Source organism: Pezoporus flaviventris, unplaced genomic scaffold (assembly GCF_033815535.1).
Source record: "Pezoporus flaviventris isolate CSIRO_AGI_PZ_B2104156 unplaced genomic scaffold, CSIRO_AGI_Pfla_v1 ptg000013l, whole genome shotgun sequence".
Classification (NCBI taxonomy): domain Eukaryota; kingdom Metazoa; phylum Chordata; class Aves; order Psittaciformes; family Psittacidae; genus Pezoporus; species Pezoporus flaviventris.
The window spans coordinates 12,530,705-12,550,487 of NW_026892561.1; the positions used below are offsets into that span (position 1 = coordinate 12,530,705).

General features: G+C 42.4%; 2 protein-coding genes across 2 annotated transcripts; one reads left to right on the forward strand and one right to left on the reverse strand.

The window, feature by feature from the left end:
• The first annotated feature begins 8,545 nt into the window (after positions 1-8,545).
• On the forward strand, positions 8,546-14,673 carry RPF1 (ribosome production factor 1 homolog). The gene is made up of 9 exons (XM_061451631.1): positions 8,546-8,715; positions 8,810-8,866; positions 9,841-9,921; positions 10,347-10,442; positions 11,126-11,279; positions 11,830-11,912; positions 12,857-13,038; positions 13,300-13,426; positions 14,260-14,673. The coding sequence occupies exons 1-9, from the start codon at positions 8,563-8,565 to the stop codon at positions 14,299-14,301; spliced, it is 975 nt and encodes a 324-aa protein (XP_061307615.1). The 5' UTR covers positions 8,546-8,562; the 3' UTR covers positions 14,302-14,673.
• An 894-nt stretch (positions 14,674-15,567) lies between these two features.
• Positions 15,568-19,349, reverse strand: GNG5 (G protein subunit gamma 5). The gene is made up of 3 exons (XM_061451632.1): positions 19,152-19,349; positions 17,936-18,091; positions 15,568-15,810 (listed from the first exon to the last, which is right to left on the reverse strand). Exons 1-2 carry the CDS (start codon positions 19,230-19,232, stop codon positions 17,966-17,968), a joined length of 207 nt encoding a protein of 68 aa, XP_061307616.1. The 5' UTR covers positions 19,233-19,349; the 3' UTR covers positions 15,568-15,810; positions 17,936-17,965.
• Between the last annotated feature and the right edge of the window lie 434 nt (positions 19,350-19,783).

Genomic DNA, 19,783 nt, shown 5'->3' on the forward strand with positions numbered 1-19,783 from the left:
TTATCTAGTAGTTTTAATGTAATAACTAACCAGAAGTGCTGACGGACTTGTAGTAAACTAAGCATCCAGTATTCATCAAGCTGATCTGCCCAGATTAGGATAATGGCCAGCTACGCCATCTTGATAGGTCCTGTGGAAATAAATTATTGTAATGTTGGTTATAACTACGCAGTTAAGATTGTGTCGACATCCACAGAGCAGCTGCAAAGTAATTTTTTAAACTTTAAACAGTTTTAAAACTGGACACTTATATGCAGCAGACACTGGAATTTAAAATCATAGAATCATAGAATAGTTAGGGTTGGAAAGAACCTTAAGATCATCTAGTTCCAACACCCCTGCCATGGGCAGGGACACCTCACACTAAACAGTGCCACCCAAGGCTCTGCCCAACCTGGCCTTGAACACCACCAGGGATGGAGCATTCACAACTTCCCTGGGCAACCCATTCCAGTGCCTCACCACCCTCACAGTAAAGAATTTCTTCCTTATATCCAATCTAAACTTCACCTGTTTTAACACCTTACACCTTGTCCTATCACTACAGTCCCTAGTGAAGAGTCTCTCACCAGCATTCCTATAGCCCCCTTCAGATACTGGAAGGCTGCTATGAGGTCTCCATGCAGCCTTCTCTTCTCCAGGCTGAACAGCCCAAACTTTCTCAGCCTGTCTTCATACAGGAGGTGCTCCTGTCCCCTGATCCTCCTCATGGCCCTCCTCTGGACTTGTTCCAACAGTTCCATGTCCTTTTCATGTTGAGGACACCAGCACTGCACACAATACTCCAGGTGAAGTCTCACAAGAGCAGAGTAGAGGGGCAGGATCACCTCCTTCGACCTGCTGGTCATGCTCCTTTTGATGCAGCCCAGGATACAGTTGGCTTTCCGGGCTGTGAGCGCACGCTGCCGGCTCACGTTCAGTTTCTCATCAACCAACGCCCCTAAGTCTTTCTCCATGGGGCTGCTCTGAATCTCTTCTCTGCCCAACCTGTAGCTGTGCCTGGGATTGCTCTGACCCAGGTGTAGGACCTTGCACTTGGCATGGTTAAACCTCATGAGGTTGGCATCAGCCCACCTCACAAGCGTGTCAAGGTCCCTCTGGATGGCATTCCTTCCCTCCAGCGTATCAACCAAACCACACAGCTTGGTGTCATCGGCAAACTTGCTGAGGGTGCACTCAATCCCACTGTCCATGTCACCAACAAAGATGTTGAACAAGATCGGTCCCAATACGAATCCCTGAGGGACATCACTCGTTACTGGTCTCCATGGTATGGTTTCCATAATTTTTAAAGAATACATTTGCAAGACTTATTTTTTTTAAGAATATCACATAAAATACTTTTTTTTTTACATGTTCTCCTTTGCTTCATTTTTTGATTATTTAAGTTTTTCTCTCTCAGGCTTCTGAAAGCTTTGCTTCTTTTTCTTTCTCACATGCACATACATGCACACTCTGAGATTTGGACACAGACCACTTGAATGCATCAGTAATCACTGCCTTTTGCATGTTATAGCACAAGGGTTACACTAAGCTTGCAACTTCAAGGAGGGCAGGATGGAGAAGTCAGGGACTGTCAGCCTCACCTCCATCCCCAGGATGATTGTAGAGCAAATCTTCCTGGAAGACATTTCCAGGCACCTGAGGGACACAAAGGCGATTGAGAACAGCTGGTGTAGGGTGGCTTTACCAAGGGCCACTCTTTGATGGGAAGTCTGACTCAGCAGAGGTGTTTACCTTGACTTCAGGAAGGCCTTCAGAATGGTGTCCTACAGTACCCTTACAGTCAAACTGGTGAAATATGGAGTGGAAAAATATTACACAAGCTGGATGGATAATCAGCTGCCCTGTGGAGTACAATGGGTGTCGATCAGCAGTGCAAAGTCCAACAAAAAGATGGCTGGTTACTACTGGTGCTCCTCAGAGACCCATGCAGGGGCCACAACTCTTCATATCCTCACTAAGGACCTAGATGAGATAACAGAGTGTGCTCTCAGTCCTGGTGTGATACCTGCTGGGGGAGGGAGTATTAATACTCCATAAATTAAAGCTGCTATTCAGAGGGGCCTGCGTTTTTTTTACCACTGTTGTCTTTCTTAAACCTAGGACTTTATACACTGTAAAAAACTGTAAAAACCACAGAGATCATAAAGAAATTCTGAAGACTGAGGGCATTACAGAATGAAAACTGACTAACAAAATTTCATTTGTTCTCCTTACTCTCCTGTAGTTTAACAATAATTACTTTAGAGATGCACAGTAAGTCTGCAATCCTCATTTGCTGGGTGCTGAACTTGAGATATCTGGCATCTGATATCTAGAATGATCCTGAATGTGGTGAAGTTAATTGTGAACCTAATTGAACACAGTTGTGGTTTGAACATATGGCGTTAAATATTCTCGCAATATCCAGCTTTGCATGTCTTACACTGGGCATTCTAAAGTCATAGATACCTTTGATAAATTTTGTTTTGACAAACTTGTTTAAATTTAATTTTCCCATCTGCAAATTGACATAATACACTCTTTCCAATAAGCACCTTAATGTCTGTAGACAGCTCAGATATTAAAAGAAGAGTAACCCAGAAAAGCATATGAAATAATTAATTTTTGTGCTACAGGATGAGGACAGGCACTGAGAGAACATAGTAAGGTCTAGTTTTCATCATGAAATGCTAAATAATACCCAACCTTACTGAGCATGATCCCCATTTTATCCATTGGAGAGATTGCCTTAGGTGACTGAAAATATTGAAATTAAAGGCTGTAAACAAGATCCACTGAGGAATGCAAGCCCATAAGTTCCAAATATATGATCTTGGAAACTACCCACACAGTTCCTGCATAGGCACCTTGTAATTTTACTTTGCTCCCCTACATAATGTTCCCCTGGAGAAATAGCTTTGGGTATGCCTCAGTGTGGACAGAGCTAAGCAGTTTAGCATTTACTTCATGATTATGCCTTTAGCTGGATAAACAAGAGACTTTTCTACAGCAGAGATCCTGGATGGCTAGGTACAGTAACACGTGAGAAGCATCACAGAACCAGACTCCCTGCAAAACATAACACAGGCTTTCTCTCGGTGATGGTATAGGTGTCCATTTTTTTTATGGCAGCATACTGTGGTGGGCCCATGTTCAACTATTTCCTCGGCTAAACAGATGTGGGCTCAAACAGATTCCCTTGCCACATGGAGTGTCTCCCACCACCAGGGTGGTGAGACCACACTACCTTTTCTTCACTGGGCAAAAAACAAGAGAGCAGCAGGACAGAGGTGTAAAAGGAATCAGATTCTTCAGCCCAGTGATGAAGGCACACACCTGGAGACTGAACCTGGTTACAATCCATTCTCTACAGCTTGTTTTTGCTTTGCTGCATAACTGTTTAAAGTAAACTACAGGGAGAGGATTGAAACCTAGCTAGGAATCCAACAGTCCTTCCTCTAAGACACTGACCCAACCACTGGATATTTGGTCTAGTGTTTTCAGCATCTTACTCTGTATGCAACAATAGCTTCAGTTGGAAGAATGAGCACAGTTCTCACCTCTGAAAAACCTGCAGGCCTGTGGTTTGATTGTACTGAAAGGAAAGACGTTGAGTGTCAATCTCCAGAGGCTAGAAAGTCTTCTGTATCAAATGTGAATAACTTTTGAACTGCCAGTTAAGGAAAGCTACTATCACTAATTTTTAATCGCTACACAGTCAATGTGGTTAGACAGTCCCTGGGGATGCTTACAGAGAGAGGCTGCAAGCAAGAGTGCAGAGAACATCTATTTTGAGGGCCTAGTAAGGCTCTGACACAATCAAAGCTGTACTAACCGCTCTGCAGTCTCAAGGCTGAGGTGCTTACAGGCATAACAAAAGCCAGACCTTTGGGGTAGAACTTACCTACACAGGACCATGAAAGGATGGGAGAGCTAGCTGTGAATGCAAGAATAAGAAGAATACACTTCAGTCCTGGCTCCTGTCAATTAGGCCTCCTGGGCAGCTGAACAAAGGGTGCCTGCTGCAACAGCAAGCACCCACACTGCAAGGCTCCAAGTTGCATTTCTGTTCTATGCTGCCTTTTGCTGCCTGTTTAAATGCATGAGCCTCTCTGACTTCACTTGCTTATCAGTACGTAGCACTAACTTCAACAGTTCAGGCATATTCTTCACCACCAACAGAGTCCAGAGGGCCTAGGGATGTTGCAAAAGGTTTTGAGGGCCATAAACGTGGACCTCAACAAAGCTAACCGTTGAGGGAATCTTGAGCCATCTCACTTCTTTCTTGTGTTTTCTTGTGCCCTCACATTCCTTGCATTTCCCCTCTCCTCACCAATTTTAGATCCATGACAATACTGTTTCCAATCGTGTAACTTTGGGGATTTGCTCTAGAGGAAAATTAGTCCTCTACTCACACACCAAGAATTCTCACAATTGAGATATTACAGAGACTGTGCCCATGAAACTTGCAATCTTCAATTTACTATTACCAATTGATGGTTATCTGTTTTAACAACAACCACAAAGAACTCTGGCACACTGATTCCAAGGGAAATTGCTTTGCCATATTAACAACATAACTGCAGTTAAAATAAATCCATTTTAAAACATACAACAGCTTTTGTTTTATTTTTTCAGGAGAAAACCAGTATTCTGTAGGAAGAAAGAAATAAAGAAGCCTGTAGGTCTTGTCTCTCTTCCAACATAGACAAGAGTTTGCTTGGTTTGGAGCACTGTGTTTTCTGGGGCATTCTGTTCAGTGTAATGAATCCTGAAGACAAGTAGCATGTCTTCTCTCCCTTCAGGTAATGTAATTAAGAAAAACAAAACAGGAAAATAGCAAAATGTTGGTTATTACTAAAAAATCCCCAACCAATAAACAAAAAAAACCTGCCGAAAACCAGTTCTCTTTCTAATAAATTCTTGAATCCAGAAGCACCTTACCCTTTTTCTCTCATCTTTCATGAAGATTTTCCTACTCCATTTCCTTTCCCCAGATGAATTTTTCTCCTTTCAACTTAAGCACAAAAATATTTTTCAATTGTTTAAAATGAGAGAGCAGCAGAAACGCCCCCGGTGCTCCACTGACACAACCCAAAATGGTGCTTCCACTACCGCAGCTGAGTCAGTGGTAATGTACAGGAAGGTCTCCTTCAAAGTTCCTTAGTTCTGACTCCACTGGTGAACTTACTTGCTGGTTTACACGAATCAAAGCTATTGGTGTTTTCTGTTTGTTTGGGGTTTTTTTTCTTTTTTTTTTTTGGTTTTTTTTTTTTTTTTTGGTTGGTTGGTTGGTTGGTTTGGTTTTTTTGGGGTGGGGTGTTGGGGAGTGTTTTGTTTTGTTTTTAACCAGGCAACTCCTTTAGAAGGCAGTTTCCCTGTAATGCTGCATTAATTGTAATTAGTTTATGGAACTGATAGACAGCAGCAGAGCTGTTGATGTCATCTACCAGGACTTGTGCGAAGTATTTGACACTGTCCCACACGACATCCTTGTCTCTAAATTGGAGAGACATCAATTTGATGGATGGATCACTCGGTGGATAAAGAACTGGCTGGATGGCCGCACGCAAAGGGTTGCGGTCAATGGCTCAATGTCCGGCTGGAGACCAGTAACGAGTGGTGTCCCTCAGGGATCGGTGTTGCGACTGGTCTTGTTCAACATCTTTGTCGCTGACATGGACAGTGGGATTGAGTGCGCCCTCAGCAAGTTTGCCGATGACACCAAGCTGTGTGGCTCAGTTGATACGCTGGAGGGAAGGAATGCCATCCAGAGGGACCTTGACACGCTTGTGAGGAGGGCTGATGCCAACCTCATGAAGTTTAACCATGCCAAGTGCAAGGTCCTACACCTGAGTTGGGGCAATCCCAGGCACAGCTACAGGCTGGGCAGAGAAGAGATTCAGAGCAGCCCCATGAAGAAAGACTTAGGGGTGTTGGTTGATGAGAAACTGAACATGAGCCGGCTTCAGTGCGCGCTCACAGCCCAGAAAGCCAACCGTATCCTGGGCTGCATCAAAAGGAGCATGACCAGCAGGTTGAAGGAGGTGATCCCACCCCTCTATTCTGCTCTCGTGAGACCTCACTTGGAGTATTGTGTGCAGTGCTGGTGTCCTCAACATGAAAAGGACATGGAACTGTTGGAACAAGTGCAGAGGAGGGCCACGAGGATGATCAGGGGACTGGAGCACCTCCTGTATGAAGACAGGCTGAGAAAGTTGGGGCTGTTCAGCCTGGAGAAGAGAAGGCTGCAGGGAGACCTCGTAGCAGCCTTCCAGTATCTGAAGGGGGCGTGTAAGGATGCTGGTGAGGGACTCTTCATTAGGGACTGTAGTGACAGGACAAGGGGTAACAGGTTCAAACTTAAACAGGGGAAGTTTAGATTGGATATAAGGAAGAAATTCTTTACTGTAAGGGTGGTGAGGCACTGGAATGGGTTGCCCAGGGAAGCTGTGAATGCTCCATCCCTGGCAGTGTTCAAGGCCAGGTTGGGCAGAGCCTTGGGTGGCACTGTTTAGTGTGAGGTGTCTCTGCCCATGGCAGGGGGCTTGAACGAGATGATCTTAAGGCCCTTTCCAACCCTAACTATTCTACGATTTTCTTTGATTCTATGACTTTTTAAAAAAATACAACTTTGTGCAGAACTTGTAGGACTTTAGCCAGAGCTTGTAGTTAAAATAAGCATAAATCCCTGGAACCTTCTCTGTGATGAAACTAATGCAATGAATGCCTTTATTAGTTGGGCCTTCTATTGAAGTTATGATTGTACTTTGTTAGTGATCTTATTTTTACGAAGTCCACAATGTGCTTCTGGCATCTTTTTATTGCCCCTCCCCTGCCCTAGAAAGTTCCTGTATTATTGCATATCATTATTTTGCTCCTGTGAGACCTTAGGAGAAAAGTCTTTGAATCATACTAGGAGATTGCCTTCTCTTTTGCTGGGAGGGAGGAAGAGAATGTGTTTTTTTCAATACACAACTACTTCAATGAGCTTCACGGCATTACGATGCACATCAGTTTGCAACCATCCCGACAAAAACACCATTGCCAACTGGAACTACAAAGAACTCCCTAATAGGTCTACTAAGTACAGCACTGAGCATTTCTGCTAATGACTTTTGGAGGTGCCCTTGCATCCTCAGATATTTGCATCAGCCAGGGAGATAAAGTTACAGAAAGTCTTCGGTTAACACACTCTCAACTAAATCCCCAAGCCTTAATTACCATGGAAACTACTTATCCTTAAGGCACCCAGGAGAGCTGAAATATTTTCTCCTGACAAAAGTGGGAGTGAAGCCAGAAAAACGGGGGATTGTGCATAATGAGGCTTTTGATCTTTCATTTACATCTATGTTAAGTAGAAATAACCTGTAGGTAGAGAAGCAACCTACAGAGTTAAATTTGTTTATAGGACAGCAGTAGGTTTCAGACATTGTTTAAGACAATGTCTCAAGTTCTAGATCTTTTTCCACTATCTTCACGCGTTTATATTAACAGAGTTCTTTTTCACTTGTCTGGTAAGAGAAACTTAGTAATACAAAATAGTATTTGTATATAAAATTAGATGTTTTCCAAGCTTTAAGACAATCCTTGGGACACATGGAACTAGTCAATCTCACTCAGGCTCAGAATTTTGCAGTCTGGGATTAAAAATGCCTCTAACAACACAGCTTCCATCACTCTCCCAATCACTGAGTACTCAATTTCTATACACCAGAGTAGCCTTTACTGTGCAGCAACACCTGCACACCTCTAAGCTGGAACATCAGATCAGGAACAGAAAAACTAATTTCTAGCTTTTCTTCAATTAAATCTCTTTCATTAGCTGTAGGGGTTCTTGTATTTTCACCTGAGTTTTAACAGGCTTTAACGGAATAAAAATGATTTTCAGGAGCATCACCACAAACCCCCCCTGGGGTTCCTTTCAAACAGATGCTTCCCACAGCTTAACCCACTGTGAAATGCGAAACGTATGCTCATGGGAAAACACTGCTGGGTCATGATGCTTTTACTATCATTAATGTAAATCCGCCGGTGTGTCATGTTTGTTCAAAGCTTAGTATTGTTACCCCTGATTATAAGTTACACTTTAGTAGTAATTTCTTTTCAATCCCCTCATCTTATCTCCAGGTTTGCTCCCTGCTGAGCAACCAGCTCAGCCATTTAGGGTACCGCAGCGAAGCAACAGGCTGCGCAAGTACCTCAGCCCGCCGCCCCGCGTCGCAGCAGCAAGGGACTGGGCCGGGCCCTTCTCTGACTCGCTGTACGACCGCCGCCGAGGCCCAGCCACACCTCCTGGACGCACCGAGGCCGAAACATGACGGCAATGGGGTAAAAAGGAGCAGTTTCCAAACAGCGTTAAAAGCTCCAGCCCGGCGGCGCCAAAACACCTTCCCCCCGGGCAAAACCACCGCCCCGCCCCTGCTACGCCCACCGGCAGCCAGGTTGTCCCCTCCGCGCGTGCGCAGAAGCAGAAGCGCCCTTCCTGCCAGCGGCCTCAACGCAGGCGCAGACGTGCTCTCCTAGCGGGCGGGGCAGAAGTCAGGGGTGAGAGGTCAGCGCCTTTCCGGCGGCAGCATGGCGGGTGATGGCAGCGGCGCGGTGCCCGAGGATGCCGGGTCATCGGCCCCGGCGCGGGTTCTCTTCCCGCCGACCTTCAGCGTGTCCGAGATCAAGAACAAGCAGCGGCGGCACTTCATGTTCCTTCGATGGAAGCAGCAGCAGAGGAAGGTGGGGAGAGGAGGGCCCCTCGCGGCGGCCTGGCGGGAGGGCGGGGGGTGCCCGGCCCTGTCTGGCTAACGGACCGCTCTCCCTCTCTCGGTAGGAGAAACTCGCCGCCAAGAAGAAGCGGAGAAAAGAGCGAGAAGCCCTCGGAGACAAAGTAAGGTCTCCGGGTCCCGCGTCGTGGTGAGGCCGCCCCGCCGCGGGGACGTGGTACTCCGCGCCGGCGGGGGGCCAGCTCGCCTCTGTGATAATTCTTCATCTCAGTCTTGTGCTGGGGTTCTTCAGTGTCGAGTCAGACGGGGCCTGCAGTGGAGAAGTGGTGTCAGTGCCTGCTGGCTGTGGTAGCCTTCAGCGGCACTGTGCTGTGTAGTGGAGGTATCAAACAGCTGAGCTTGGGAATGTCGTTGGTACTGAGCTAAATGATGCTGTGGGCGGGCAGGGTGAGTTTCAGGCTAATGAGGGCATAAAAGCAGGCCCTTCCTGAAAAGTAATTTCTGGCCAATGTAATTGCTATTGTACTGTGTTGATGTTGTTAAGAATTACCCTCTAGTAAGTAATTTTTATCTAAATTAAAACAGTCAGATCTGGCCAAAACCCTGCCCAGACCAGTTGTTGAGTTGTTTCCAAGCCTAGCCACTAACAAGGTGTTTGCTTCTTTTCCTTTCCTTCCAAAAAGTGTTTTGACAGTTGACAGCTGTAAGTTCCTGTATTATCATAATCTCCCAAGAGCAGTGCAAGTAAATGGGGTAAACATAGGCTACTAGTTGTTCAGGTGTAGATGTCAAGGCTAAAATGCATTGCTGTTGAAAAGTAGAGCTTTTTCTTCCACAGAAGTGGATAGAAAGTTCCCCTCTTTTTGTTTTGGAAGCCTGTTTCTTAATAAGACTGAAATCAAGCAGTGTTACTGTGGCAGCAGTACTTCTCTTTGTGATGCTCCCTGGTGTCCCAGTACTAGTGCCTGTTTTTAACCAAGGTGATATTGTAACTTGTTTTTTAAGAGCTGACATGTAACAAATAATACTTCTAGTTCTGTGTAGAAGTGTACACTGTATCATGGCAGTATGGATGTGGTTTTGCAATACACTTAAAAATCACATGGATGTAATAAGTTAATGAACTTACTTATTTTAGGCCCCTCCAAAAGCCATACCAAAGACTATTGAAAATCAGAGAGTGTACGATGAAACAACTGTAGATCCCAATGATGAAGAGGTAACTGCTTAATTTCTGCATGTGCTGTTAAGTTAAACGTTGTTTGGGGTGGTGATTTTTTTTTTTTTTTTCTCCTTTGTTTTCCAAAATGTCATTAAATAGACTGATGAAACTTAACGTTCACCGCTCTCCCATTAAGGTGTTCATTACTTTTTACATGTGCTGGGTTCACTTAAGAGGTGATGTCATTCTTTCATTATCTTATGAGATAATTTTAATTTACTGTTATTGATAGTATAACCTGCCAGTGTTCATCACATTAGGTTCTTACAAATGCAAACCCTACATGCCTTGTGATGATTAATTATAGAGTAAATTTCAAGAATTGAAATTTTTCTTAACTAAATCAGAATTTAGATCGTATCAAACAATTGCTCTTCAATTATTTCACATACGGTATGTTAATGAGACTTCTGTTCTTCCAGGTTGCTTTTGATGAAGCAACTGATGAATTTGCACCATACTTCAACAGACAGACAGTTCCCAAAATTCTTATTACAACATCAGACAGACCTCGTGGGGTATGTATCTTTTACTTCTATCATTCGAAGCAGTCAGCTGGTTGTAAGATGTCAAGGTTTTCGTCCTATGATTGGGAAATGAAAGTTTTAAAATACTAGCTTTCACATGGACTTTTTTGTGCTGTTTTATGTAGTGACCATCAATAACCTTGTATATGTAGGTAATCTATTAGTTTCTCTAGAACTGCTTGTGCCATCATAACAGAATCCAAACCTCATGCATATGTTTTTGTATGCAAATTACCTGCAATAACTACTTTGGAAGATTACTGACTTTTGTAAGAACCATAAAAGAAGTGGTTTTAAAAATAGGGAAAGTACACCTCAAATAGTTTATCTGGGAAGTCATACAATACTACCTGATGTAATAGTATTTTCAAAATTGTATTTTGAAATGTGAACTTTTTGCTTTTGGGATTTTCCTGCTTTACTGTGATGAAGGGAGGGAAAAAAAGTCCTTTAAAAATAACCAAAATATCCTTTGTGTGCTGCAGTCTTTATTGCGAGTAATTTTCTTTTCCACTGACTGAACAAAGTAATTTAATAGCTTGTCTTCGTATGTTTATAGAGAAGCTGGTAACATACCATCAGCAGCCAGTTGGAACAAGCAACCCTCCATTCTCCTAATACTTGAATTTGTTGCTCTAATTACCACATTGCAATTTAACTCGCCTGTTTTGCAGAGAACAGTGAGATTCTGTGAACAACTGTCTACTGTTATACCTAACTCACATGTCTACTATCGAAGAGGACTGGCTTTGAAAAGAATTATTCCACAGTGTATTGCAAGGGACTTCACGGATTTAATAGTCATTAATGAAGATCGCAAAATACCAAGTATCCTTTTGTGCATTTATTAGAATAGATATACTAGCCCTGGGCCTGTTAGGGAAGGAAAGTAATTCTGTGGTGTGCATCAAAGATCTACTTTATTCTGGCTTTTTTTCTCTTCACTGTGCAGCTTACAGTGTAACTACTGTTATAAATCACTGTGCCAACTTGTGTATCTGATGGCTAATGGAATGTGAAATTATTAAAGTGTATTGGCTTTTTTAGTTTAGTTTGTAATGCATGGATAAATTTAACAGCTTAATTAACAAGTTTTTCTGACCAGGAAATTCCCTTTAGTTTTGCTGACTAGATAAAACATTACTAATTGATAAATGAAGAAGCGATAAACGGTAACTGGTTAGCTACAAACAATATTTAATGGACATCCTTCAGAACACCAGCTAGTTTATGAAACTATGTTCAAAAATATAATGAAACCTTGTAAATCAGGCATGGATTATGGATGTACTTTAATACTGCATTTTGCAGTTAATGTTCTTCTATAAACTACATGTTGAATTTTACCAGCCTTCTTTTTTTTTAACTCGGTGAACAGATGGTCTTGTTTTAAGTCATCTGCCTGATGGCCCAACTGCTCATTTTAGAATGAGTAGTGTCCGGTTGCGTAAAGAAATAAAGGTGAGACTCCAATAAAACTTAAAAAAAAACCAAAGGGGTAGTCTGTTGTTTATTAATAAATATGTTCAGTCTATTTGAACTGTCAAACCTGCACTGTTGTACCATTTAGCTGATCTTGTAAACGTTGTTTTTCGTAAGCTGACAGGAGGCCAAGGACTAGTATAGTCTACTTCCATAAGCAAAACACTTCCATTTGCATAGTTATTTGCTGAATTTCTTTAACTGGCTGACAAGTGTTCCTACAGTCATGCAAATAAATAGCAGCTGATAACCTTACATCAATAGGGAGTACCCAATGTATAGTATACACACAAATAGGGGGGGTGTATAAAAGTGTACTAGAAGTATACAAGTACACGCACAATAGGATGTGTATAAAAGTATACAAAGGGATAAAAGATTTCAATAGATGTAGTTCCTAAAGTAAACCTAGTTTTTCTTACTCTTACAGCCTTGTTACCTCTTCTGTAGTAAGTATTGCTTACTTAGCCCTAAATAATTTGCAGTAAAATTTTTTTTTTTTCTCTTTTGAAATAAGTAATTTTTAAACTTCACTGTTCTTCTTTAATAAGAATCCTATACACTCTTAGTTGGCGTTAATATAGAGAAGAGTCCTGTGGCAGGTAGAGGACATTATTTGCTGTAACAGATGCTGCCATGAGTGTAAATAGATGCAGGAGAGAGGAAATGTAAGATTGTCATTTTTCATTCAATTTACATTGTTGAACCAAAGATCCTGATGTTACTAGTTGCTCCTTTACTTGTATGTGAACTTAAGTTTGTTTGAGGCATATAAAAACATGCCTTAATAATACTAGCCCTGTTGTGAGAGGCTGGCCATGGTTGTCTTCCCCCTTTTATTTCAGATTCCTTTTTGATAATATATTAAAATCCTTTTGTATTAAATCTGTTCTTTGCATTCTTACCTGTTACTTTCATTTCAGCGAAAAGGGAAAGAGCCCACAGAACACGTACCTGAAGTAATCCTGAATAATTTCACAACACGGCTTGGCCATTCTATTGGTCGCATGTTTGCCTCTCTCTTCCCACATGATCCTCAGTTCATTGGAAGACAAGTAGCTACATTTCACAACCAGCGAGACTACATCTTTTTCAGATTCCACAGGTGATGCTTTCCACAAAACTCACAAATGAGAATGTTTGTAGACAGATTCACAGAATGGTTTGGGTTGGAAGGGACCTTAGAGCTTATCCAGTTCCAACAGCCTGCCACAGGCAGGGACACCTTCTACTAGACCAGGTTTGTCCAAGCCCTGTCCAACCTGGCCTTGAACACTGCCAGGGATGGGGCAGCCACAGCTCCTCTGGGCAAATGTTCTTGTAAATTGCTTCTTAAGTTTTTTTTTTTATTTTTTATTTCCCCAAGATATATCTTCAAGAGTGAGAAGAAAGTAGGAATTCAAGAACTTGGGCCACGTTTTACATTAAAGCTGAGGTCTCTTCAAAAAGGAACCTTTGATTCCAAATTTGGTGAATATGAATGGATTCATAAGGTATGTCTAGTGAAGTAGTCCTGCTTGGGGAGGGAGGCTAAATCTGACATGAAGTGTAACCACAAATCTGAGCCTAAAAAAGCAGTATAAATGCAGTTCTCAGTACATGTTTAACTGAAGTATTTAGAGGTATATTTTGAGAAATACGCAAAGTAGAAGCAATATAGCGAGTAAAAAATAAAAATAGCAAAGATGATGAATATCAATGTAGCATGACTACTTACTTGCAGAGTGCAGTTTTTTTAACATACACCATATAAGCAAATGTGAAAAATGCTCTCCTGGTATAAGCTATTACTGGAAGCCTGGTAAACTTGACTAGACCTGGTTTTGTTCAAGGTTGAGTACAAGGATCATAATGTAAAAATGATTAAGCTACTTAGTAAGTATCACTTCTTAATAGTGAGTGGAAATTAACACTGACATCAGTACATCTTCAAAAATGGAAGTATTACTCTAGGCAGTGATAAATTACTTTTCCACTAATTTCTACCATGGCATTACAGTTCATGGGCAAAACTTAGAAGTGAGTGTCCAAGCTATTCCAGAAGTTAATCCTCCTGGTGTAGTCCCTGAAATGGATAAGCTTGTTTGTTTTAAAGACACTTTGTCTACTGTAATGGACAGAGAACTGCTGCATGTTTGTTAGTTCTAAACTATTAATCTCTTAATTCTTTTCCCTTGTTAGTCTTGAAAAGGTGACTATTAAGGATTCGATGAACTATAGTATAGTTGTGACAGATTTCACTGCCTACCCCACTATAAACTGGTCATCCTTGTTTGTATCCTGTTGCATGAATTTGCTCGTTGGTAACTTTTCTTTTGAATTTCAGCGACGAGAAATGGACACAAATAGAAGAAAATTTCACTTGTAAGGGACAGCTATCTGCCAATTGCTGGTGGCCAGAAATACAACAACTGCTTCGAACTACGGATTATCTGAGACTCCTAATGAATGATAATGATACTGAACAGTATCTGTCTGCGGATACAAACATTAAAACTCTACAGGAGCACATCAAGTAGGATGCATCTTTCTTCCTATGTTTGTAGCTAATCCAACATGAGGAGGACAGTGACTGTTTTCCAGTTTAGCAGGAAAAACTATGGCAGTGCCAAAGCAGCCTGTAATTTAGCTATCACTGAAGATGTGCCGTGACTGCTGCTGTGCTGTAGATAGATTACACTTTGTAACATCAGACAGTAAATATTTTGTTTAAAGATATTCTCAAAATAAAATATTTGTTATACAGCTTTTTATTTTTTTTCTCTTCAGCAGCTAAACCCTGATGTCTTTCATTTATGAGGTAAGACAGAAATATTTTAAACCTCTTTCTGACTTACAGTATGGTGATAGGTTTCCAAAAATAGTCTCCTATCTAGAGAACACTGAGAAGGTTGTATGCAATCCAGTATTGACCAAGGAAGTCTTGTGGTATTTTATTTCATGAACATCTTGCATAAGACAGCTGTGTTGCTGAAGTTACAAAAATGCATTCGACTCTTAAAGGTATCTCTTCTGTACATGTCCTGTTTAGAAGAGGTGTATACCCAAAGCAATTGAAAAGAAGTAACACTGGGAAAGAATTCATAGGGCCATAAAGCAGTCTCATCTAAAAATGCTGCTCAGCTGAACAGTCAGGTCTCTGAGCAGGGTTTTCCCCACTAAAACTTTAAATATGGTTCTTCAGCCTCACAGCTATACTTGAGTGGGTATTATCTGCAGAATATTGTTCTGCCTTAGGTTTTACACATTCACTGGCAGCTAAAGATGTTTTCTTTGAATTGCTTTTTCATATGCAGCTATAGTAAGAGCTTTTTCATACTCATCTAAAAGAGTCAGATGGCTGATAGAGTAAGTCATCTATTAGGGTAGAACAAGATAAAGTTACTCTGTCCCATCTATGATATGGGACAGGCTGTATAGTTGAATTATTTTTTATTTTTCTTTTATGCTTCTGAATATAGTACTGATGAATATTCATTGTTCTGTAAGACCCCAGGAAAACTTGCAGCAGCATGGAATATGTAAGGACAGACTCCTCTGTATACTCCCTAGCTGCTGTAGTGATGCAGTAACTGGTGAGGTGTCAACGTAGCCAGGTGTTAATCAACTTTTTACAGTAATTTCAAGACCAGACTAAGTCAAGACACTTTTATTTTTTGCTTGGCATATAAAACTGATTCCCTTATGAAACAGAAGTATTTTACTAGCATACAGTTCATTTGGAGAGGTAGATGGTAAGAAGTTTGACGACAGTAGCAATTTTACAGTTAGATTTGGCACATGAAAGCTAAGCTTTTGTACAGACTTCAAACCAGGCCACTCCTTGAGGCACTCTGCCCATACACACATCAGCAGCTAGGAAAAGATGCTAAAAGATCTGAAAATAAAAAACAAAATATAGTTAGAAAAGTATCAGTTCTAAATAAAGCAACTCTAAGAACAGGCACCTTCAGAGTATGCCATGTACTGCTATTTAGAAAAAACAAAATCCTCTTTTTTTTCCACAGCTGTCTTAGGAAACTACTATTGGTTTATAGAATAAACTTTTCAAACCATGAAGCCCAAGGGCACAAAACGATAATCAAAGCTGTTGGAAAAGAACTGAAAAGTGGAAGGACAGAAAAAGTTGTTCCAAATCACTTGGCACCTATAGAAATGCCAGGTATCTACTTTGCCTTTGAAAAGCAGGGGAAGTCTGTAACTAACAAGTTACACTTTTCACTCTACAGAGGTGGTACTAACTGTAAACATGAATTCCATGGGTTCATTGTGAAAACACCAGGATTACAACTAAGAAATTGCCTATTTTGAGGATGTGCTTGCAAGAGATAAAGTCAAAGACATTTTCCGTATAGGTAGTGTAACTTAAGCTGCTGTTACGACTTCTGCCTGTAACTTCAGCAGAAGTAAGTGCTCCGCTCCAAATTCAGAAAGATGGAAGATAAGGCTTGTAGTTGAGAAAGAAAATAATAAGCCTTTTATGCCCTGCGTGTGCAAGATAGAGGATAGTTATTTCCTGACATCCACACCCAGGAATTACTAGACCTTGGCAAACCTCAGTGGGCAAGTATGCGTCACTGATAAAAGTAGAGTTTGTCTTTTTATAGGTTAGCAGTTTATAATGCTTACACATGATCTGATTTCCTTGAATTACTGCTTGGTGTTGATGCTACAGTAGTGTGAACACAAGTTAGTGCCCAAGAATAAAATCTTTTAAATAAGAATAGTTGATAAAATTCACAATAAAAATAACTTTAAAAGCTGCAAGAACTCTAAATCAGACTTCAGTTCACTGCTGTAATTCAATGCTCAAAACAATGGGGGAAGTGTATATAGTTAAGCATCAATCTCTATACTGTTATTATTACTAGCACAAACCACGTTGTTTATACACAAACTTTTTAGAAGTTTTCTACAGTCTGCTTGAGGGGATAACAGTTTTAAAGAACAATTCTAACAACCCAGTCTGACTGTGGTCACTTTTCTATAAAGCTGCCTAAATATCACAATGCAAATCTAGCAAATTACAATTATTTGGGTGATGTAAGTCAGCTACAAAACCAGGATTCTTTAAGGTTAAGGCTCACTACAAGATGTGTAAGGATTGTGCACTATGGTTCACTGCGTATCTGATGCTTTGAAATAATGTATATGCCCTCACCACCAACAGATCCAAATCAAAGGGCAGTGGGGAGGAGGACACATGGTAAAATTATCATGCGTTTACTGAGGGCAAAATAGCAAACTATTTTGAGTTTCAGTGAGACTACTGTCGATCTACAACTCACCTTTCTAAAAGGTTAGTCTACAATCTAATCAGAATTTCCAAGGAATACCAGGTGAGTAGTCTTCATAGTCATAGCAGTATTGCTACTGAAGTTATAAAAGTTATGGAATGAAAAGTCAAATGAGCATTCAAGTGTTTCCATTTAACTTAAACTTGCTAGCCATGTAGTAGCTTGTGTGAGTGGAGTATGGGCTTTCACAAAATTCTTTTTTCCTTGTGGCTTAGAGGGCATGCCCTGTAAGGGGACAGTGCTCTTGGAGGCTACCACTCATCTTTGATAGTGCTCTTTAAAAGTTTAAGAATGAAAGTTTGCTTTATCTGTCACAGTCAGGATTCACCATGTATGCTGTCAGGCAAGTAATTCTACATGCAAAAAGGGAAGTAACACCCTTACACAGAAGGAAAATACAGCACAACCAGGTTGGTCCTAACAGTAGTAGCTGGCTCCACTACTACTTTGCTGCAGCAACAGACAGATAGAAGGAAGGCCTGCAACATAAATACTGCTCATAATACTTATGAACAGCATGTGTCCAGCACAGAGCTATGACCAGAACAGGGGGGGAGGAGGAGCTCAAAATGGGGATCTAGACCAATACCAGCTGCAGAAGTCAGATGTCTCTTCTGAATACTTTTAATACAGGCAGTCTCATTCAGTTAAAGCCAGCTGTTTTTAATGACAGAACCATTTTTGAATAGTAATTCAATAACTTACCACTGAAAAATACCGAAGTAGTTCATGTAATTACAAAAATGAACAAACTTTCTGGGGTCTGAAGGGGTTTGTACTCGATGATACTCCTGTCAGTAGGGGATCATGCTGTGCATTTTGCAGGCAGAATTGCTTCAAGTCTGCTGCAGCCTGGGAAACCTAGTCATAATAAAAGTTGGCATTAGAATTCACTGACCACTCGTTACTGAGGATGTAACTACATCAAAAGTATAAAGAATACTGCTAATCATTCTGCAGTACAGCTTGTTTAGATTTTATACAGTGCTTCCATTGTCATTTTTTTGGTTTAAGAATTTGCGCAGTAATAGAGTGACAATTTGGAAAATGTTCACATTAATCTTTCAAGCCTGAAGAGTGAAAGATGAGCAACATCTTGGAGATGGGTTTGTTAAATATATGAAGAACCTTGTACTAACATAAATTGTGTAAAAATACAGCTTACAGTGTAAGATGCTCTACTTGACTGAACTGCTAGTTTATCTTCCATTGGAAACCTATACTAATGATGAGAGAGTGGTTTTGGTAGGTAGTACCTAAAGACAAGGCAGTAAGAGCTCTTTGTCATTCTTTTCTCTATTGTAACTCTGAACTTGTAAAAAATACGGATCAAAGTTTCAGAAAGTAGCATCTTCACTGGTATCTTGTACTTGCGGTTTGCCCAGAGTTTCCCTTAATTTGGCAGGGCCCCATCTCAACCCCAAACCGCACGAGTTAAATGTACTCGGTACGTCTTGCAGCAAAGTCTCCATTTTACAGTGCCAGGCTAGCCGGGGCAACCTGTTGTGAACCCTACTCTAGCGGCCCTTTCCCAAGAGAACGATGGAAGAAGACGCTTCTCAGAAAAAGGAAATTAAAGGGAAGGGCACAGCCACCATCCCGGGGAGCGTTTCGGCTGCACACCGGCCTCCGGGTACCCGGGAGGCTGCAGGAAGCGAGGGGGCGACGCGGGCCTCGCACGGGCCGAGCTCCGGGGCGGCGGCAGCGGTAGAAGAGGCGGCTGCGCAGCCACCCCAAACCTCTGCTCGGCCCGACGGAGCCGTGGGCTATAACCTGTGATGGGGTGAGGTAGGTCGGAGCAGGCGGTCCCGACCCTGCCCAGCCCCATCCCCGCCGGGCAGCCTCCGAGGAGCGCCGTGGGGCGCGCCCCAGGGGCGGTGTAATGGCGGCACGTCCGCCCCGTCCCAGCTCCGCTTCTCACCTTAACGCGAGTCACGCTGGCCTCCAGGCGCAGCTGCTGCACCACTTTCTTCATGGCCGCCACGTTGGAGGAACCTGACATGGTGGGAGCTGGAGCGGGAGCGGCAGCGCCTGCACACCCAGCACAACTTCCCGGCGCGTCCCAAACTCTCCGACCAGGCGGCGCCTGCGCAACGGCCGCCGCGCCCAGGGCCGGGGGTGCCGGTGCCGCGGGGGGCGCTGCGGGACCGCTGGCGGGCGGGTGTGATGCCCTGTGGGCAGTGGGTGTTCGGTGCGAGCTCGGTGTGCCCGGGAGGGGGCACCGCCTGGAAGCACAGAAACGAAACGCCTCCTTCCCCATGCGTCTATAAAGTGGGTTTAAAATAAGACTGGTAGGACCAAGGTGGGGAATCTTGGAGAGTTACTAGTTTGGAGCTTATTTTGAGATGCAATGGAGTTACCAACTTTGCTCCTGTCAGCATGTTCGGGTCTTGACAGCAGCCTAGAGGTGAAGGGTGTTCACCACAAAATGTGCCCAGGAGTGACGGTGAAGCCTTGGCTAATGGCATGGGGCAAAGCATGTTGTCATGCAAAGTGCAGTAACCTGCATGTGTACAGGGACTAACGGGAGGAACCTGTGCTGAAACCTGCTGT

Excerpts from the sequence above, each read along its gene's own strand:
- RPF1 (XM_061451631.1), top strand. The coding sequence starts at position 8,563 with ATGGCGGGTGATGGCAGCGGCGCGGTGCCCGAGGATGCCGGGTCATCG. Across the intron at positions 8,867-9,840 it reads GAGAAGCCCTCGGAGACAAA|GCCCCTCCAAAAGCCATACC; the intron begins GTAAGGTCTCCG and ends TACTTATTTTAG. Across the intron at positions 13,427-14,259 it reads AATATGAATGGATTCATAAG|CGACGAGAAATGGACACAAA; the intron begins GTATGTCTAGTG and ends TTTGAATTTCAG.
- GNG5 (XM_061451632.1), bottom strand. The coding sequence starts at position 19,232 with ATGTCAGGTTCCTCCAACGTGGCGGCCATGAAGAAAGTGGTGCAGCAG. Across the intron at positions 18,092-19,151 it reads CCAGCGTGACTCGCGTTAAG|GTTTCCCAGGCTGCAGCAGA; the intron begins GTGAGAAGCGGA and ends TATTATGACTAG.